Source organism: Python bivittatus, unplaced genomic scaffold, assembly GCF_059951505.1.
Source record: "Python bivittatus isolate LINGU-HERP-01145 unplaced genomic scaffold, Pbiv_v1 ctg000530_np1212, whole genome shotgun sequence".
Taxonomy (NCBI): domain Eukaryota; kingdom Metazoa; phylum Chordata; class Lepidosauria; order Squamata; family Pythonidae; genus Python; species Python bivittatus.
Genome location: NW_028277085.1, coordinates 4,507,688 through 4,527,461, shown reverse-complemented (window position 1 = coordinate 4,527,461; position 19,774 = coordinate 4,507,688). Strand labels below are relative to the sequence as shown.

The 19,774-nt window shown below is 42.2% G+C and overlaps 1 protein-coding gene across 1 annotated transcript in view; it reads left to right on the top strand.

Annotated features, from left to right (window-relative positions):
• SEMA7A (semaphorin 7A (JohnMiltonHagen blood group)) overlaps positions 1-13,354 on the top strand; it is a 31,726-nt gene extending 18,372 nt beyond the window's left edge. Inside the window, exons 2-14 of the mRNA XM_088148417.1 lie at positions 2,947-3,080; positions 3,833-3,877; positions 4,046-4,141; positions 4,248-4,332; positions 4,755-4,865; positions 7,060-7,205; positions 7,831-8,009; positions 8,250-8,358; positions 9,437-9,617; positions 10,096-10,211; positions 11,071-11,228; positions 11,753-11,826; positions 12,715-13,354. Of these exons, the coding sequence (XP_088004543.1) occupies positions 2,947-3,080; positions 3,833-3,877; positions 4,046-4,141; positions 4,248-4,332; positions 4,755-4,865; positions 7,060-7,205; positions 7,831-8,009; positions 8,250-8,358; positions 9,437-9,617; positions 10,096-10,211; positions 11,071-11,228; positions 11,753-11,826; positions 12,715-13,088 (1,808 nt within the window). The 3' untranslated portion in view covers positions 13,089-13,354. The remainder of the gene's footprint in view (positions 1-2,946; positions 3,081-3,832; positions 3,878-4,045; positions 4,142-4,247; positions 4,333-4,754; positions 4,866-7,059; positions 7,206-7,830; positions 8,010-8,249; positions 8,359-9,436; positions 9,618-10,095; positions 10,212-11,070; positions 11,229-11,752; positions 11,827-12,714) is intronic.
• Positions 13,355-19,774: the final 6,420 nt, after the last annotated feature.

Genomic DNA, 19,774 nt, shown 5'->3' with positions numbered 1-19,774 from the left:
ACATCCCCTCCCTTACAGTATCTGGGCCATGTCTTCAGCACATCAGCCCGAACGGTGGAGCAAAGCAAAAAGCCACCACAGTTTGATGTGCTTTGCACACCCTGCCCCTTTGGTTGTACAAACTGGAGACACCTACAGCAGTGGAGACATAACAAGTTGGGAGCCAGGAAGGAGGCTGGCATCAACACAACTGGGCTGGAACTTGGGGCTGGATGGGACAGGAAGGCAGAGTGGTGCTAAGCAAAACAAATACCTCCACGGTCTGAAAATAGAGTTTAGTAGCACGAATTACATGGGTATGTATTGGTCACTCAAAGCACCCGGGGACTTTTGGACTATGAACATCGAAAGTTGTCCCCTAGCCGAAGCATTAGTTTACTCAGCCCAGTAAAAGCTAACTTCGGATGGTTGGATGTGCAAAGTTCAAAACCCAAGATCACTGAGGAATTTGGATCAGGGTGCAGAATATATCCCATGAGGATGGGCTTCAATTTTAGGAGTAAATGTTAGCCTATTTAGTTCCTGAGCATCAATCAGGTAGAATTGATCTACAGATGTCACGTCCCACTATTACCAAGCCATGCAAAAATGTTGTGTTCTTCTTTTAGATCTTTGCCACATGCCCAAGTAGAGTACCCAAGCGTTATGTGTCCTGGCCTCCTGAAAATGCCGCTCCACGTTGTAATTAAATAAAGCTTCCTTCAGCATCTAGGTTTGAATAAAGCCTCCCTGGGTACCAATGCAAGGTTTTCTTTTCTTTCTGGCTGGAGGGTGTGGGTGGGAGAGGGCAGCACCTGGCCTTCAAAAGGAGAGTCCCCCCCTCCCTACTGCTGGGATTGCTTTTCTTTTGTCAACAAAGCATTTGTCGAATGGCAGCTGCCACACGGTTGTTTATCGGCCAGCCTTAAGCAGAAGAGCTCAGAGGCCTTTGGAGACTCAGGTTGAGGGATTATCTTCCACCCTGGACTGTCACTTAGAGGATTCCCTGATTCATTCATCACGGCTGACTCAGAGGACCCAAGGGAAGACTTCGGTTTTTGTTCCCTTGGGATCATGACACAATCCCTCCAAAGAAGTAAAAAGCCAGATTGGGATCCTTTAGCAAATGTGATGTGGTGATGCCTCCGCTGGAGAATTGCATCTCTTCTTCCCCGGATAATGAGCCGCACATGTTTTAGATGACTGAGTTCTTAACTCATTGTGTTGCCAAACTGGATGGATTTGGGGTGATAGTGGGAGAGGTTCTACCAGCCTGACTAACTAAAGTTTGATCAGGGTGCCTCCTTGGGAGAAAGCTTTTGACGGAAAGGAATTCAACCTGTCCAGATGTTTGCCTCGCTGCTCTCTTCCTGTTTGCTGATGTTGGGCTGAATGAAACGTAACACTGATAGCCAAAATAAGACAAGGCAGAAAGAAATGTCTAAAATCATGCACGGGGTGCTAAATAGGAACAAAGAAAAGTTTATCTCCTTCTCTCCCATGGTCACGGATGTGACTCAGGGTCATCTGTTGAAACAAAATGCTGGGTGATTGAAGGTCAGCGAATGTTTATGATGGGCTATTATTATTACCTAATTACTTCTTGGGATCATTTGTTTTTCCAGTAAACTGGAAGAGTGGTGTGGTTAGGTGTGGCTGTTGGCTTTAGATCCAACTCTGCATGTAAGTGTTGGTTGGCTTTTCCCAGATAGTTGGGTCAAGGAGAAGAAAAACCATCAAGGATGAAACTGGGTCCCATCCTTGAGCCAGTGGCTCTGCCTGTCCTCTCTTTTTTCACCCTTTTCTCCCCCCCCCTTAAAAAAATCTGGACCTTTCCTGAGCTCTGAGTACAGGGAATGCCTAGCGAAGCAACAGAGAAAGATTCGTTGTGGATCTAAACCACTGACATGAATAAGGCTTCTGGAGATGAAGGTAGTAATTAACAGTCTAAGATCAGCAGCATAGTAACCTGGAATGGAGGTCATTTTGTTGGAAAGGAGGAAATGAGAAAGAAAGAGCTGGTGGATGGCCTGCTCATTTGAGGAAGGCTGAAAATGTTGTGTCATATCTCAATAGAACACTTGGAAATGCATCATTTGGGGGAGAGATCAAAGGAAGGTGTGGGTGTATATTACTGCTGTACGTGCTGATTATCTCTCTCTCTCTCTCTTTGGTTGCCTACAAGTCAGTGTTGACTCCTGGAGACTGCCTGGAGGAGTCCCTGCAGTTTTCTTGGCAAGATTTCAGGAGTGGTTTGCCATTGCCTCCTTCCTAGGGCTGAGAGGGAGTGACTGGCCCAAGGGCACCCAGCTGGCTTTGTGCCTAGAACTCACCATTTCCCTGTGTCTAGCCTGATGCCTTAACCAGTACATCACTGGCTCTCCAATAATATCCCTACACATGGCTAAATGATGACTGTAATTAAGTAGCATCACACTACAGTGGAATGGAGGGAGGAAGTGGTGGTGCTTGGTGGATCTCCTTAGTATTTGGATGGGCGGTCATTAGTAAATACTAGGATGGTAGGCTGGAGTGGGAGGTTGAAAGACACCTTGGAATAAGGCAATGGGGGGTTCTGCTGCCAGGCAGCTACGTGGACGTGTCTATGAAGCCTTCCAGTTTTGCTCAAAGGGAAGGGACCTTCTGTAGAATGGGATATCTGACCATTCGAGCTGAGGTTGTGGCTTGTTTAGCCAGGGTGGCTGATCTCTCCAGAACCACTGGATGTTCCAAATTCCTCACAATGGAAAAATAGAAAATATGCCCAGTCCACTGGCTGCTGTATGTATTTATTATTATATTTATACATTACATTGGGAGTTGGCCAATAGAAAGACCATTGATTTATAGCTTTTGGAAGGATCAGACTTGTGGGTCAGATCTACCTGAGTTTTCTTTGGATGAGATGCTCAAATACTTTCCTTAATCTGAGCTCAATCCTGAATTCCCCCTTTTTCTCTTTTATAGGGGAGAAAAAGTTCCCGTTTGATACCACGGAGAAACATATAGCTGTCTACCATGAACAGGGTTCTTCTTCTGTGTTTGTGGGAGCAGAAAACAAGCTTTACTATTACAACTTTGAGAACTCCTCCAGACTGGTGGTAAGGAGACTGGGAGTCGGGGTGTGAGGTTTATCCTCCAAATTTTAATTTTAGAGTTGAAAGAGCCTCTAATCCAAACTCTTGAAGATGCGCCAGATTCTGGAAAACACTTCTTATCCCTCAACAATTATTACTGACTTCCTTTTTCCCATCTCAGAATCATCACTTCCCCTGGGAATGGTTTAGAAACCTGCAAGGTGTCGGTAACTAATTGCCCTGCTGCAGCAACATGAGATGGGTTGTTATGTTTACAACCAGGGTGGAAAGTTTTAGCATCTGCATAGAGCTGTTGCAGCGTGGAGTGCACCCCTTCTGTGGGCCTGCTAGCCAGCCGACTAGCTATCTTCTCCTCTAGAATAGATCTTCTCCTCCAAATTCCCTTCCAACAACTAGGCTTGATCCTAACAACTAGGAACATGCTTGATACTAAGGGGTCCCTCAAGATGTTATCTGTTGAAGCTTGATTGGATCAGTAACTCACCAATATATTGTTTGAAACAAACCTTTGTCAAGGTTGATTTCCTTCCTTGAGGAGCAGCTTGGCTGAGATAGGAACAAACCCATCAGTTCCTCTCTTCCATGTGCTAGAATAAATCTACACAGTAAAAGCTGAAGAGGCTTGGATTCCTTTTTTTATGTTGACAGTTTCTGTACAGAGGGTGGAAATGCAATGCCAAGTCCTTCAGCAGATGGTCTGGAATTTAAAAGAACGTACATGTAATTATTTCTTCCCCATCCCTCTTTTCATACAGGAGCATTTTGGTGTAAATAGAAACAAGTCCATGTGCGAAAATCCCGTAAGTTTGGATTAATAGCTCAGTTCACCCTTCCCCATCCCCATCCCCATCCCCATCCCCATCCCCATCCCCATCCCCATCCCCTTCCCCTTCCCCTCCCCCTCCCCCTCCCGCTCCCCTCCCTCCCCTCCTCTCCTCTCCTTCATATTTTCTTCCTCTCTTTTTCAGGAAGAAGTCACCAATTATCTCACATTGGTCGGGAAGTACCAGGGCAAGGTGTTGATTTGTGGTACCAACGCCTGCAAGCCAACCTGTTGGAACTGGGTACGGTCCATGGAGATGTCCTCTTCTCTTTGTGTGACCGGTTGGAAGATAGGCAAAAGGAGACCTGGGGATATCAGCTTTGCTCTGTTTTTTCTGTCCTCTGCAGGTGGATGAGAGGAAAGAACCAGGAATGAGTGCCCAGAGCTTAGCTCCCTTTGGCCTCGATAAAAATGCCCTTGTCCTTATTGATGGTAAGTCTGCAGAAATAAATGAAAGCTCATATTTATGAATCTACCAGTGAACTTCTCCAGATCATTTGTTCTGAAGCCTCCTTTCGCCCAAAGCCACTGTAGAATTAGCTTTACATTCTCTATGATGTTGTAAAAGTTCTTGGGATGGCTTTGGGATCCCCTTTTAATGTTGTAAGTATTGCAATACACAAATAGGATGATGTACTTTAGATTGTCTTTCTTATTTCTGAAAGCCAAGTTCCCTCTTGACAAGTACATCATTCTGTTTTGAAGGATGGTTGTAGACACTTCTCGCTGCACGATCCCCATGATGGAATCCCCAGGGGAAATGCCATAACTTCCTTCTGGGAACTCTTTTTGGAATCTGTTGGGTGAGAGGTTTCTGGCTTGGTTTCTTCCTCATCTTCTTTCTTGCCTTATAGGCAATGACATCTATTCTACTATCAAGAAATACCAATACAACGGGCGGATCCCTCGTTTTCGGCGGGTCCGAGGATCTACAGAACTTTACACCAGTGACACAGTAATGAGCAGTAAGTGTTGCAGTTGTGGAAGAGACAGTTGAGCAACTCGGAGTCCTGATTTCTAATCCTTGCGAGTATCTGACAATTTTACAGTGTCTGGCAATGAGGATTAAGGCAACATATACGTTATCCCTGTCCTGTGTGTGTGAGTGTTTGGGTATTTATATACTCACCCTCACAAACTGATGCGTATGCATACAGACACATATCTATATACAGCTGGGTTGTGATTAGTGCAAGTTCGAATAATGCAATATTCAATTTAGTGTGAATTGTAAATTAATACCAGGTTGTGTTTAATGTGACCCAAAATTCACTTAATAGCACATGTGCAGTTGAGGCTAGTGTGTGCACAGTTGCGGTTGGCGTTAGATGCTGCTAATCTGTGTATGTGCAAAATGGAGAAGAGGAAGATTCCATCAGAGGAAAACAATACAAGTTTTAAAAAGAAGCTTGTTATTACATTAGAGCAAAAATGTGATGTAATTGAACAACATGAGTGTGGTCATAGCAACGCTAAACTAGGATGAGATGTTGGAGTGGCTGAATCTACAGTAGAATTTTTTTGTCCTTATTTTGCTTTCTAGAACTACTCTGTGACTTTGTTAACCACAAACTGAAATTATAAGTATATTCTTCTTATCCTTTACTGGAATATTTCATGAATATACATATAAATATTTATGTTTACAATTTTTCATTGCCTATTTCCAACAAGCTGGAACCAATTACCATATTTTCCATAGAAATATCACTTTGAATAGTGTGAATTCAAACAATGCAACCATGTCATGAGATTAATTAACCACGCTAATCGAGAACTACCTGTAGACAACAATGAATATACATACTTATATGTATTTGTAGATGGTGTTCAATAATTGTCTGAAAGTTTCCTTTATGTCCCTGAAGACTTATCTATTTTTAAACACGAGTCATAAGATTCTTTCAGTGAACTATGAAATGATGTATAAGAAAGAAAGAATGCTTTACCTTCAAGAAGTAGTTTGTGAGAACGTGACCTGAACTGAGGGTTGGTTGGATGGCAGAATGGCTAGTCAAAAAAACCTAACTGGTGCAGCCAGTTGATAAAGTTCCCAGATCCCCTTTTCAAGGGGGCTGAGGGCTACCGTTTCAATTTTCCCATGGTGTCCTGCATATGCAGATAATGGGGCATTGTGGGGCCTTTTTAAAATGGGAGTTGCCAGCTACCCAGCTGGTCTGGATCAACGCTGCTGTGACTGTAACTCATTGGAGGGTGGCATTGCCAAAGATGCCTCTAACCTCAAAGGGGTTTATCTTCCCTTCTGTAAGGGAAGCCGATTCCACCATTCGCAAGACTTGGTTCTTTCAAGGGCAGGGAGACCAAGGGTTTTCCAGCCCCCACCAAGTAGAGGGTGAGCTTTGGGGTTACAGAGGAAGAAAGGAAGTTTAACACAAACACAGCCGTTGCCCATCGGAGTTAGGTGGAACAAGTAGGAGCCGTGGAAGTGCCTCCTGTGTAATTAACGTCATGGAGGATGAGTTCTTGAACACTGGAAATCCCTGATAATGAGCCTCAGATGATGCAACCTTTCTATCCTGGGTCCCTCCGGAGGACCTTTCCACTCCCAGCTCAGGGGCCTTTCCAAACAGAACAAAAGTACCTGACTGGGCTTTCTCCTCTGCAGGGAATCTGGTGTTCCCTCTATTTACAAACTCAGTCTCTGATGTGATGGAGCCAAAAGGGCACTTTCCATGCTCAGGAGGGTAGTCAAGCTCAGAGAATGCCACGGATTTCAGCAGTGCCAGTTCAGCTTCGGAGGTGGAAAAACACTTACCTCTTGCCTAAACCTTGTATGATGGGTTGGTTGGAACTTGGGGAATTGAGGGAGGGCTTAGCATGTGGTGCAAACCTAGCTCATTTGAAGTGTTGGTAATGTTTGATCTGAGGATCAAATTAACCTGTTTTCTGTGTTTGCACAACTTGGTAAGCCCCCAAAGCTTTACCAAGGTTAACCCTAACCAAGCTTACTGTGTTATATGAATGCACCTGACCAATTTTTCCCCTGATTTGGTTAAACATATTGCATGAACAGAAAAACATTTGTCAGTAACCAGTAACCAGACATGGGTATTATGTGAAGGTTCTGAGCTGAAGGACTTGCCCAGGCTCACTGCTTTCTTTCTAATCTCACTGGCTCTCCCTCTTCCCTCCTGTCAGATCCACAGTTTGTGAAGATTGCAGCAATAAAGCAAGAAGAGGCCTACAATGACAAGATCTACTACTTCTTCCGAGAGGACAACCCTGACTGGCCAAGGAATCCTTTGGCCCCAAAAAAGATCTCCAGGGTGGCTCAACTGTGCAAGGTCAAGAATGGGGGTTGTGGAAAGGCTCCTATGATGCTGGGCTATGTTGGTAGCTTACTTTTGGTGTGAACCAAGTCCTCATGGCTGTCAGCAATCACGGGCGAATGATGACATGTGCACTGTGATGCAAACAATGTGCCTCCCATAATTGCATCAGACATCACAATATGTAGAGGCCATTGTGTCAATGGTCAATGGTATATCATTGCATCAAGGATGTAATGATGTTATGATGCACTTGCCATTTTGACCTCCATGTGGCTTGCTGTGGGCCCCTGCAGCAGCCGATGGGGTGTACGGCTTAGAACGACTGTTGAATCCAGTCACTGTGGCTTCTTCAATCGAGCATTGCTTAGCAGAATGCATCAGCCAGCCTGTGTCTTCTATTCCCCTAAAAGTTTTGATATCTGAACTGTAGATTTGTGCAAAATGAATGGGAATGGTGGTGAAATGACATGCCACCCATCCAAAGCATCTTGGATTAGTTTTGGACCCTGAGTCATAAATGGCTTCTGCAAGCGTCAAGTTTTCTTTTCCATTTTCAAAAGAATTGGAATGGCCACACATCTGGCTCAGGAGCAGTTATTTGCTGTTCTATAAGCCATTTTTTCCCTTCTTTCTTCAGGGAGACAAAGGGGGCAGTGGTTCCTTCTCTGCAGCCAAGTGGACAACCCTCCTGAAGGCCACATTGCTCTGTGTGGACTCTGCTACTAACCGACACTTTGACTGGCTTCAAGATGTCTTTATTGTTGAGTCGGACCAGTGGTCTCAGACCAAGATCTACGGGCTCTTCTCAAATGAGTGGTGAGTGTTTTGCTTCTTGGCCATAAATCACCACCAGGGGACCTTTGGCTGGCTTTCAATATGGAGGTGGAGAACATTCTTCCCCTGCAGGAGCTTTTCTCCCTTCTTCCCTGTCTTACCAATATGGCATGGAATTAGATTGTGGGCAAGGGCCTCACTTTTATTTTCAACGAGAAATGGAATAAAAATAAAATAGTTCCCAATCCTGAAAGGCTGGTTCCTTGTGTCTCATTTCCACAGGGGTTACTCAGCAGTCTGTGGCTACTCTGTTGGTAACATCAGTGAACACTTCCGAACATCTCCCCTGAAAAACTACAGTGGAAAAATCCCAGCTGTGAGGCCAGGACAGGTAAAAGGCCGTGGGGGATGTTGGTTGGAAAAGTTATCTTTTCAACATGAAGTCAGTTTGGAGTCTACCCGTTAACTAAGAGAGGATGCGATGTAATGAATCAAAGCCTAGGACAATGTTCTCAATCCTTTTCCCACTCATTTTTCTTTATTACAGATGTAGAAAAGTATGCCAGAAATATAAAACCACTAATTAATTTACTTCGGTTTGGTTTATGTTGAGGCTTCAGCTTACCCATATTTAATTTCATTTGTTCTTAGTCATTTACATGTGCACAGAGTTTGCATGCCTTCAGCAAAACATTTGTTTAAAAATGCATTGCTTGCCATACTCTATCCAGTCCAACTTACAGGGAAGCTTTAGCTCCAGAAAGTGAACACCGCACAAGTTTTCCTTTCCTCTTTTTCTCTCACAGTAGTCACACACATAACATACATGAGAGTTCTCTTCTCAACACTTCTCTACTCCAGTTTAAAGCTCATCCCTATCCATATCACACAGGAACAAACTGAGTCTGTCTGTCTGTCTGTCTGTCTATCTATCTACAGTATCTCTCTCTCTCTCTCTCTCTCTCTCTCTCCACCCACCTCCTTCTTTCTTTGAACCACCCCATCATCCATCTATCTTTCCATCCGTCCCTCCATCCCACCTCTCTCTCTCTCCATCCATCCACTTACCCACTGTCTTCTATCAATCTATCTATCCATCCATCCATCCATCCATCCATCCATCCATCCATTTATCCTCCCTGGCCTCTCTCTATTCTACCTTCCTATCTATATCATCTATCTACCTATCCATCCCTGATGCCTTTTCTGACATATTTGACTATACTCCCATCATCCCTATCCACCACAAATTTGTGAAAAGGATGGAAATGTACAGTATTAGCTGTTGAATATCCCCACGGTTTTAGTCATTCTGAAAATAGGATTCCAGTCCTCCTGGCTTAGAGAAGTGTGCAGATCTATTCAGCATTTGGTAAATCAAAAGCCCAGAGAGCATGTAGCCTTTGGGTCTCTATGGAAGTCCTTCTCCATTCATCTCCATAGCATCATCTCTGTGTCTTTCTTGACAGTGTCTAAAAGGAGATCAACAGACTCCACCCGAGACTTTCAAAGTGGCAGATGGCTATCCAGAGGTGGCCGTCCAAATGAATGGGAAAATCATATTCTACAGCAAACATCGCTATCATCAACTTGGAGTCCACCAGGTTCAGGCAGCAAATTTCACCTACAATGTTCTGTATTTAGCCACAGGTAACCAACAAGCAATCTGTAATGTGCTTGCTAGTTTTATAAGATGTGAGTGAACGTTTTGGAAGCTCAACCCTGAAGCTGGAGCTACAGGTTTTCTCTCTAAAGACTAGAACTTGGGGTTGAAAAGAGAGGTTGGCCCATGATCATCCATCCTTTGTGTTTCATGGCTGAACAGACATTTTCTTTGACTTCTGGCTATTTCTTGAATGAGAACTCCTACAGAGAATTCCTACAACCCAAATGTCTGATTGCTGGGATAAGGCCATAACATGGAAACTAGTCAAAGATGGAAGAGCAGGAAAGAAGGGCCATTCTAAAAAGAAGCCCCAGGTTATACTTTAAAACCTATTCAAATCCATTGAAGTGGAAAAGGTTGCCATCTTGAGTCTTGTTACCTATTCCACCAGTAGCAGTTCTCACTATCTGGGTCCCTTTCTTCATCTTGCTAATCATTTTTTTTTCCTTATCCCATATACAGACAAAGGAAGCATCCATAAAGTGGTTGTCTTACCACAAGGAGCCATGAATATCCTGGAAATCCAGCCTTTCAAGTCCCACACGGTCATCCTCTCCATGATTTTAGACCATTCAAAGGTAAGAAAGCCCCCATGGCTTGGAGACTTAATAATGATGAGGTTCAGGCATTGTACTAGGCTACAGTGTGGCTTGTTTAGTTTGGACTTAGCATGTGTTGAACCCAGCTTTGTTGTCTTTGTAAACTGGAGCATATGGTTGAAAGCTTTTTTGTAAAGTCAGCCAGCATAGCTTGTTCAACAAACCACAGTTAAAGCCAATCATGGCTTTTATTGGGTTGTCATTCTCTTCGGACAGAGTGTCTGAAACGACAAATAGAAGAAGGCAGTTGTATTGGTGGGGGGAGGCTGGGGGTGGGCTAAAATTTCTTGCAGGGGCTTCCAGGTATCCTTCTCCTGGGTGAAACCCTGGTTTAAATTTGTGTTTCAACATCCGAAAGTGGATTCTTCTTTAAATGAGCAATTCATGGGTGCTTGGAAGCCTCCTTGCTGTATTTTTCAAATCTCTACCATCTGATTTTTTGTATGTGGCCAAGTACACAAGTACAGTTGGAGCAGTTCTATTGAACTAGGAAATGGTTTATTTCCACATTGGCTGATGGATTCATTCTGATGGGTTCAGGATATCCCTTTGAGAATTTACCCAGAGGTGTCTGCATGTGTGACACACACACTATTGTAGCAGCCACCTTGAATTTTTTGATCGCGTACTGTGGAACACTCCTGAATTTATCCAAGAGCAGTCAACATGGGAGTGTCCAGCTGTTATTGGACTGTGGTTTCCAGCTTCCTTTTCATTGATCCTGCTGGCCAGGATGTCAGGGTCAAGTTCCACAATCCTGGGAGGGCTGCCCATTTACCACATCTGGTTGACTGTCTCTTGTTGGTCATTTCAGTGGCTGTTTTGTTTTATTTTGCAGAATGAATTATTTGTGGCCTCAACAAATGAGGTGGTGCAACTCCCCATGGCCACTTGTGGGGCATATAAGAACAACTGTGAGAGCTGTGTGCTGTCCAGAGATCCCTATTGTGGATGGATCAATGGGAAATGTACTTCTATTTATGAGCACGAGAATGGGTATGTTACATAATTTACATCATTTGTGTGATGGCATCATGACATGTCTGAGATAATCAGGGCTTCTTAAACCAGACAAGCATTTCTAAAGCATAAATGCTATGCCACTATCTCAGTTTGGTGAATTCATGCAACTAAGCCCCACCAGGTCAGGTAAAGATCTTATAGGCTGTATTCCCACATGCGAAGCTTGGTTAATGTTAACCTTGGCTGGTTTTTTGAGTGGCTTATCCTCTTGCATGAACCCAGCCAAGTTGATTACTGTTGAGTTAGTATATTGTCCTAACCCAGAAAAGTAGTTAATCCAGCAACCAAGTAAAAATGTGTGAGAACATGGCCTTTGACTAAGACAATGGAAGATTTTGACTATGAATCTTCAGCCTGTTTTTCACAAGCCAAATAAATCATGTAAATAATCATGTGACTACTGTATATCTTTTATAGAGATGCAGCAGGTTGATCTTATGATGGCCTCATTTATGAAGGGATATGATGTTTAACATGATTTTTCAATTTTTTTTTAGAGCCTTATTGCAGTCTCTAAGCCATGATGTCCCTCAAGACATTTGTGCTTCTTCAGACTACAGGCCCTCCAAAGGTAATATTCACAAAAAAACTTGAGTGTTCTTAAGAACAAGGAGGTAGGAGGTGCTTTCTGCCGAAATATATGAGAAGGTGTTTTTTAAAAATCCAGTTATATCGTTCCACTAGGAACTGGGAGAAGGAAGAAGAAAGGAAAAACTGAGGTTTTGCTAGAAAGAATGGCCACCAGACAAAGCTTTGAAGTAACAGCAGATTGCAGAAAAGAAGAGTTTTTAATTTTAGGATGACGAAAAAGATAATTACCTGAGCTGGTATTCTGGAAATTGATTGAGGTTTATAAAAATCATCATATTAGAACTCGTGTTTGTTTTTGTTCGTTTGTTATGTTTGCTAACTGCCCCAAACTCTGGGTGGTGGATAACAAATTGAAACAAATCAGAAATTATACCAAAGTGAAATAATCAGTTAAAAATAAAACAGAAATGTGCATGTGTAGGGGAACACCCATGTGCCAATCAGCTGAAAGCTTGTTGGAAAAGGAAGGTTTTTGGGATGTTCCTGAAATTTGGGTAGCATCTGAACCTCCAGAAGTAGCATCTTCCGTAATATGGAGGAAACCACAGAGTAGGCCTGCCATGAACCTTGGACAGAGAAGGGATTCTTAGCCAGCGTTCCCAAGAAGACCAGACCAGGCCAATAAACAATTTTAGTTTGCTGGGCTTGGCCACAAATATGAAATGAAGTCATCTCATGACACTGGCTTGATAGTAGATGTGGGGCAGATAGTCTCTCCCCAACCCAAATAAAGTATATCATGGAACTGACTACCACAAGACACTAGCTTGAGGGCTTTAAAAGGAGATGGGAAATATTCACCAAGGGGGACAGATATGCCAAGTCCCTCCCGCCACTGACCCGTCCTTCTTTCCTTCCTTCTCCTCAGGAGACAGCAGCAGTGAGTACTTGAAGAATGTCACAGTGACCCCACAGTCCCGCCATTTCCTGAATTGCTCTGAAGAATCTCACTACGCCAATTACACGTGGTACCACAATGGCTGGCCAGTTGCACATTGCAGCTCTGGGCACCATCACTGCCTACACTTCATTGACAATATGACAGATGAGCTCTACGGCACCTATTCCTGCACTTCTCAGGAGGACTGGTTTAATCAGACAGTCCTGACTGAATGCCTGCTGAAGCCCTCTGAGGCCATGAGGTTCAGGTTTGCAGCATCAGTGGGACGGACCTCCATTCCATCTTTATCATTCTGGCTGGGGTTACTGCATATGATAGCAGTAGTCTTGATCATCCAATAAAGCCTGATCTTTTGTGGACCAGCAGCAGGAATGTTCACATCATGCCCTGACTTATTGTATGTTCAGGAGCATCCCTGCTGAAGACATCTCAAAATTCAGACTTTTGTAGAGTTGAACTTTCCTGAGAATCAAAGACCATTGCAGGGTGTCTTCAAAGCAACATCTCCTTGATCTTTCTTGACAGCAGGATGGAGGCAAAGAAGAAGAGATTCTGGAGAAGGAAAATAACTGATACCATCAATATATCAGGCAGGGAGAACATAGAAGCATCTTAATGGGAAACCTTTTGGTGGCCTTGAGACCTGATTAATCTAACCTAGAAAATGAAGAAGAGTTGGGTAGAAGCAGATTAGCATTTAGAAGATCTACTCTTTACAAGATCTCTGCTAGAAGATTGGCCAGTGGCTTTTCTATAAGTTAACTCCTTCCTGTCCTGTCCATTGGTTCTATGTTTGTCCATGTGGCCAGTTTGGGGAACTAGCACTTCTAAGTCTCCACCAGTTGGTATTACTGCTGCTTATTGAAGAAGGTGGCAAGTACCAGCTAAAGTATTCCATGTCAATATGTCATAGACTTCTCAAAATCACTTGTCGTGTTTCTGAATAGTTGCAGAATATTTATTTATTATATTTTCTCTTTCTAAAAGAGAAAGCTGTCCAGCTGTTTGCTTTGTAAACATAAAGTTTGTCCCTGACCTGTATTGTTTGTTCCCCCAATTGTTTCTTTATACACTTGTGATTTTTTAAAAATCTACCTGTTTCCTTTGAAAGTTGTGGTTTAATGTTCCTTAGTAGATGTACAGGTAGTCCTCACTTAACGACCACAATAGGGACTATAAAATTGGTCATTAAGCGAGGTGGTTGTTAAGTGAGTCACCACGTGACCAGACCTGATTTTATGACCATTTTTATGATGGTCATTAAGCAAATCTCCATGGTTGTTAAGCGAATCACATGGTTGTTAAGCTTCCCCAATGAACATTTTTTGCCAGAATTCACTTAATGACCATGTGATTCACTTAATGACCATGGTGATTCACTTAACAACTGTTGTAAAAAAGGTGGCAAATTGCAATCACATGACCGCAGGGTGTGGTGCAACAGCTTGCGACGGTCAAAAGTGTGAGTAAAGCACTTTTTCCAAGGCCGTCGTAAAACACTTTTTCCAATGCCATCATAACTTCAAACCAACGTTAAACAGACGGTTGTCAAGTGAGGACTACCTATGTTCTCAGTTGCCTAAAGATGGACTAGGACAGCTGGCTGCAAATGCCCAAATTTCAGGGTGGTAGATGAAAAAATAAGCAGTGGTTGACCATCTGCTGTCTGGAAGCTCTGGTTCCTTGAGAACAGACCTAAAAGAGGACCAGAGGTTTTTTGTGTAAACTTTTGCAGTGAAGTTGCCTGATCTGGTGCAAAACTGCTCACGCTATGGCGAGCAAAGAGTGATCCTTAAGTCACTTTGCAAGGCTCACTGAAGACCCAACCATTGTTACAGGCTCTTGTTTTGAGAATAAACTGTGAAATGAATCTGTCCTCCTTTAGTTGAATTCTTCGTAGTCTTTCAAGCCAAGAAGACTCTTCTTTGCTACACTACAATTTTTTTAAAAGAGTCATCCCTTATTTAGCTTCGGTAGGTTTCCTTGTTGATATTGTTGTTTTATGATTTCTTCAGTGCACTTTAAGCTAGCAATGTATTATTAACGGATGGGACCCAAAACAGGGGTATTTATGTGGGGGTGGGGGTGGGCTGTAAAAAAAGTCAAGATGGCAGCTGTGTGGGAGAAGGGGCAGGGCTTTAATCACATGGCTGCGGCTGCCTTTTTGAGGGGGGGTGGCACACGTTCCCCATGGACACCCCTAGACCAAAGGCTTACTCCTTTTTGTATTTTGGCTTGCAATTTCTTTGTAGCTAAATGTATTTTTTTAATATAGTGCTTTAAAAAAAAGCAGGGAATAAAATTCTATCGGATTCCACTGAAGTAAAGTCTATGTTTCTTAGCTCTCTGGAGCTTACCAGTCTGCGGCTTCCCTCTGTGGATACTTTGATCTGTCCAAATCTGCTCGCATCGGCACGTGGACGCCTCGAGCGCTCACATGCTCTTTTATTTGGGTAATACGGACATGAAAAAAATCACGCCCAGCCAACTTCTGCTGTTATCCAACTGCATTTGAACTTTAGATAACTTATGCAATTAGCCTGACTTTTCCGCAAATGCAAAAGCTTCCTATTTGTTCTTCTCTATTTTTCTCTGCAACTTAAGCTAAGCCACCTTCTTTTCTCCCTGCATGTTACAAATTCCTTGTAAAAAAAAATTGGCAATGAGATGACAGGTTAGCCAAAAGTGATATAAAGGTTTGGCCCTGTCAGTTGCCTAGAGATGGTAGTCAAACCATAGATTATTTAAGATTGAACTCTTGTACACATCTCTTCAGAAGTCTGCCCAGAGGCATGTTGGGGAGGACTTCTATAGAATTGTTCTCTTCTCCTTTTCCTGTTCTATTGTGTTGGTATTTTGCAGACCACACTAGAACTACATAGAGAATTCCAAATTCGTCTTGCTTTTATCATGCGTCCTGTTTTGGATTTCTTAGTTCCGTTCTTAGTATAATAGACACACAGCTCTCTTATGCTGATGGCTTCAGCTATTATAAGCCTGCCATTTTTCAGTTCCTTAAAAAAAAAAAACCCCAAAAAACGAAAAAGACATAAATAGGAAATGCAGGGGATGACTCATAATGCCAACAAGAAGTTGACTTTTTCTCTAGCATCTTGGCCTTGATGGAAATACCTCCCCTGCTGAATCTGCTAGGGGACCATAGAATTATAGAATGGAAGGGTTGCAAAGCGATCACCCAGCCTTGCACCCTGTCCATTGCAGGAATTCTGCAGTGAATGCTGATAACAAAAAGAAGGACCTCAATTAGACGCACCCACGTTGGACAACTTGTTGATCAAGTCCAGAACTCCCCACTCAGACAGGTAACATCTCCCCACTTATGTAGACAGATAATGCCCTTAGGTGCTGCTAAACTCTTTGGGACATATGCCACATTTTGGAATAACCAAATAAAGAGATCTTGGAGATCATCTAATTCAGGGTTTCTCAACCTTGACAAGTTTAAGACGTGTGGACTTCAACTCCCAGGACTCCCCAGCCAGCATGGCTAGCTGGGGAATCCTGGGAGTTGAAGTCCACACATCTTAAAGTTATCATGGTTGAGAAACACTGAAGTCCAATCTTTTGTCCAGTGTTGGAATTCATTTCTACAGCATCCCTGACAGAGGAACATCCAAGCTTCTATTAAAGCACCTCCCATGGTGGAACAGCCGTTCCCATTAGGACTTTTTTTTCCTGATGTCCATCCAACATCTGATAGAACCAAAGAAACTGATTATGGGTTGAATTTTTCTTTGTACGGGGAACGGTTTGAACATATAGCTCGTTTACTCTAACTACCTTGGCGTTTGACTCCAACAGACCTTTCGATGGGATGTGTTGACTGAAGAGGTTAAACCTCAAATGTTTGGATGGGGTTTTCCCATCTAGGCTGGCTGTTTACATTTTTCATAACACTGTAAAATATAACACTAATTTGAATATTTTGTTATTTTGGCCCAGAGGCTAGTTTAGAATGTGTTATCTGTGAGATAAAACCCCAATGTGTTTCACTTTGGTGGGGAAGAATGCCCCAGGGATTTTTGCAACCCCTTGCCCTCTCTGTCAACCAAATGCTGCTAAGGATGGTTGACTGAGCAACTTGAAAGTCATGGCTTTCCCTTATGAGATACTTACCTCCAAACCAAACTTCAAGAGAGAAGCTGAGGCTCCATGAAGAAGAGAGCCTGAAATTTCTGATCCCCTAAATTTCTTTACCTAGCTAGTTCTTGCAAAGGTGGAGTGTTTTCCATAATAGGAGGGCTCTGACCTCCACAGCTCCTCTCAGTCACCCAATTCAAACTGCAAAGGAAGCCATGAGACTCATCTTGGGCTGGGTAACAGATGAGCAAAAATCTGTTAACAACTGGGGCTGGGCAGGAATGGGAACAGGAAACGTTTCCATCTGGACAGGTCTGTTGATAGAAGCCACTGACATCAGCAGGAGTCACCAGAAGTGCTTTGCCAAAGGTATTTGCCCTTACTGGACACATGCATAGCATGTGAGCAAAGTTACAAAGAGACATTGTAGAGTCTTTACATCCTGCACAGGAAACCACACCGCAGCCCAATGTTAGACTGCCAAGGATTGTCCTGTCCATATCTATCTATCATCTATCTATCATATCCATCTATCATCTTTATATATCTGTCAACCTACTATCTATCTATCTATCTATCTATCTATCTATCTATCTATCTATCTATCTTTATCATCTATCATTATCTATCTATCTATCTATCTATCTATCTTTATCATCTATCATTATCTATCTATCTATCTATCTATCTATCTATCTATCTATCATCTCTATATCTATCATCTATCTATCTTTATCATCTTTCTATCATCTGTCTGTCTATGCATCCAATTTATATGGTCATCTATCCATCCAATGAACCTGGGCAATTGTTATTCTGGTTTAATTTGATTTGAAAACCATTTTGGATTTTTTTTTTCCCATGGAGTAATAAATACTAACTTACTTCTAATCAATAACAATAGCAACGCTCACTTTTAAAAAAAATGCAGTCCAACCAAGCAGCTATCAATAGACATTCTCCGTCTCAAATTTCAGTTCTTCTTTTTAAGTCAAATCTTACCCTCCTAAATTACTCCGTCCCCATTTGTATACTCTTGAAAGTCACAGGGATTTCCCCCCACCCCTGGATTTTTAACACTCTGCAAATGAATATTCACATAGAAAGAGAGAGTTTGCTTTTCTGCTTTGTATTAAAAGGATGACTTAAAAAGAAAATTAGGCATTAGGCAGAGCCTAAAACACCTGTTAAATTCAGGTACTTTCAATTGCTTCTGATTATACTGTAGCTTTGGTGTAAAGATTTTTAATAATAATAACTTCCATTAAAAAGATAAAGATGCCCTTAGATGGAGCTCAGTTTCTAGTATTCACATAGACATTTAAATAGAGGATTTTTTTTTTCCTGGAACACCATGAAAGTAGTTTATAACTGCCTTCTTCTGGAATGTGCTTTCAGTTTCTCAGTCTTGCTACAGTCCTGGGACTTCTCCCATTCAAACACTAATCAGGTCCGGGGCTGGTTCTCAGATATGGACATGACAGGCCAGGGCCGCCTCCCTGTTTTAAACAGTAGAATTAACATCCTGCTCCACATGTACAGTTTATGATCTGTAAAATTTACCTTTCACTTTGATAGGATTTTGTTTTCCCCAGACCTGAAGTAATACTTTGTTCCCAGGGACCATTTTTAAAAATTAATTTTTATTGAAGAAATGCTTACAGAATAAAACCATTTAAAAGAAAAAGTAAATAAAGGAAAGTAAAAGAACAGTGGTGAGAAAAGAATAGAGAAATGAAAGAGAAAGGAGAGAAATAGAAAAGAAAAAATATATATAAAGAAATAACTTCCCATCTTCTTTACAGCTGTTATACATGCATTTGAATTTTAACCTCTCTCTCTAAGGTTACGTGATAACCTTTCCATAATCTACCTTTCTAATCATCAAACCCCATACGACACATTTTTTTTCCATTTTCAGCGCAACATCCATAAAGGGTTCCCAGTCACAGATAAATATAGTTATTGCCTTTTCTCTAACTAAACAAGTCAATTTTGCCATCTCTGCAAATTCTTTACAACCTTTCCTCCATTGTAGGCATTTCAGAGTCTTTCCATATTTGTGGATGTAATAATCCTGCTGCAGTTACCATGTAAAAAACCATAGTTCATAAGTCTTTTCTAGTTCTTTTGCCCATTAGCCAGCAATTGTTTATTGTGTACTAAAGTTCCTGTTTTAATTATAAGCTGTAATAATGGAACAACACCAGCATTAAATCTGAACATTCCTTGGGGCTTTCTCTTGGTTTAAATATAGTAGCAAGTCTTTGTATTGCCCAGTTGGAACACGTATCCCTCCTGTATTAGCTCTGGAATAATTGTACCGAAGACAATGGGCTTATGAGTCTGTAGGCCAGCTGCCTTCTGAATTACACATATATGAAATGTAGAAAAAAGGGTCCTCAATGTAAGTAATTTGAAGGTATCTGGAGGTCACACAGTCTTCACCCTTGACTTACATAGTGCCGGAGAGACTGGCAGTTGTAGGCACTAGAAAGCATGGGGCAGGTTATGAAGAACACATTGTCCTATTCCTTAATTTCTTATTGCCTCCTTTTATTCTCCTTCAAATATTCTGTCTAATGGTAGGACCATTTGAACCAAGTGATTTCTTCATACCTTCTTCAAACACAGCCCTGTAATGAAATGCAGTGAGTTAGACTTCAGAAACCTTCTACCTTGTCTGAAGCCCATCTTTTAACATCAGCAAGATTGCAGCCTGCTTTCTGGTTGGGCATGCCCAGTGATCAGTTCTGCTGCAAGAAATTACATTCCACCCTTGGAAATTGTCAAAGGCACACTATCACAGGCACTGTCCTTGCATCAAGTGCTCTGTTGACTTCCCAAATTTCTATACCCTCGTAATGTTTGTCAGAAGAAAGATGGAACAGGTCTGTGTTGTTCTTCAAGTGCTATTCCCCATGCG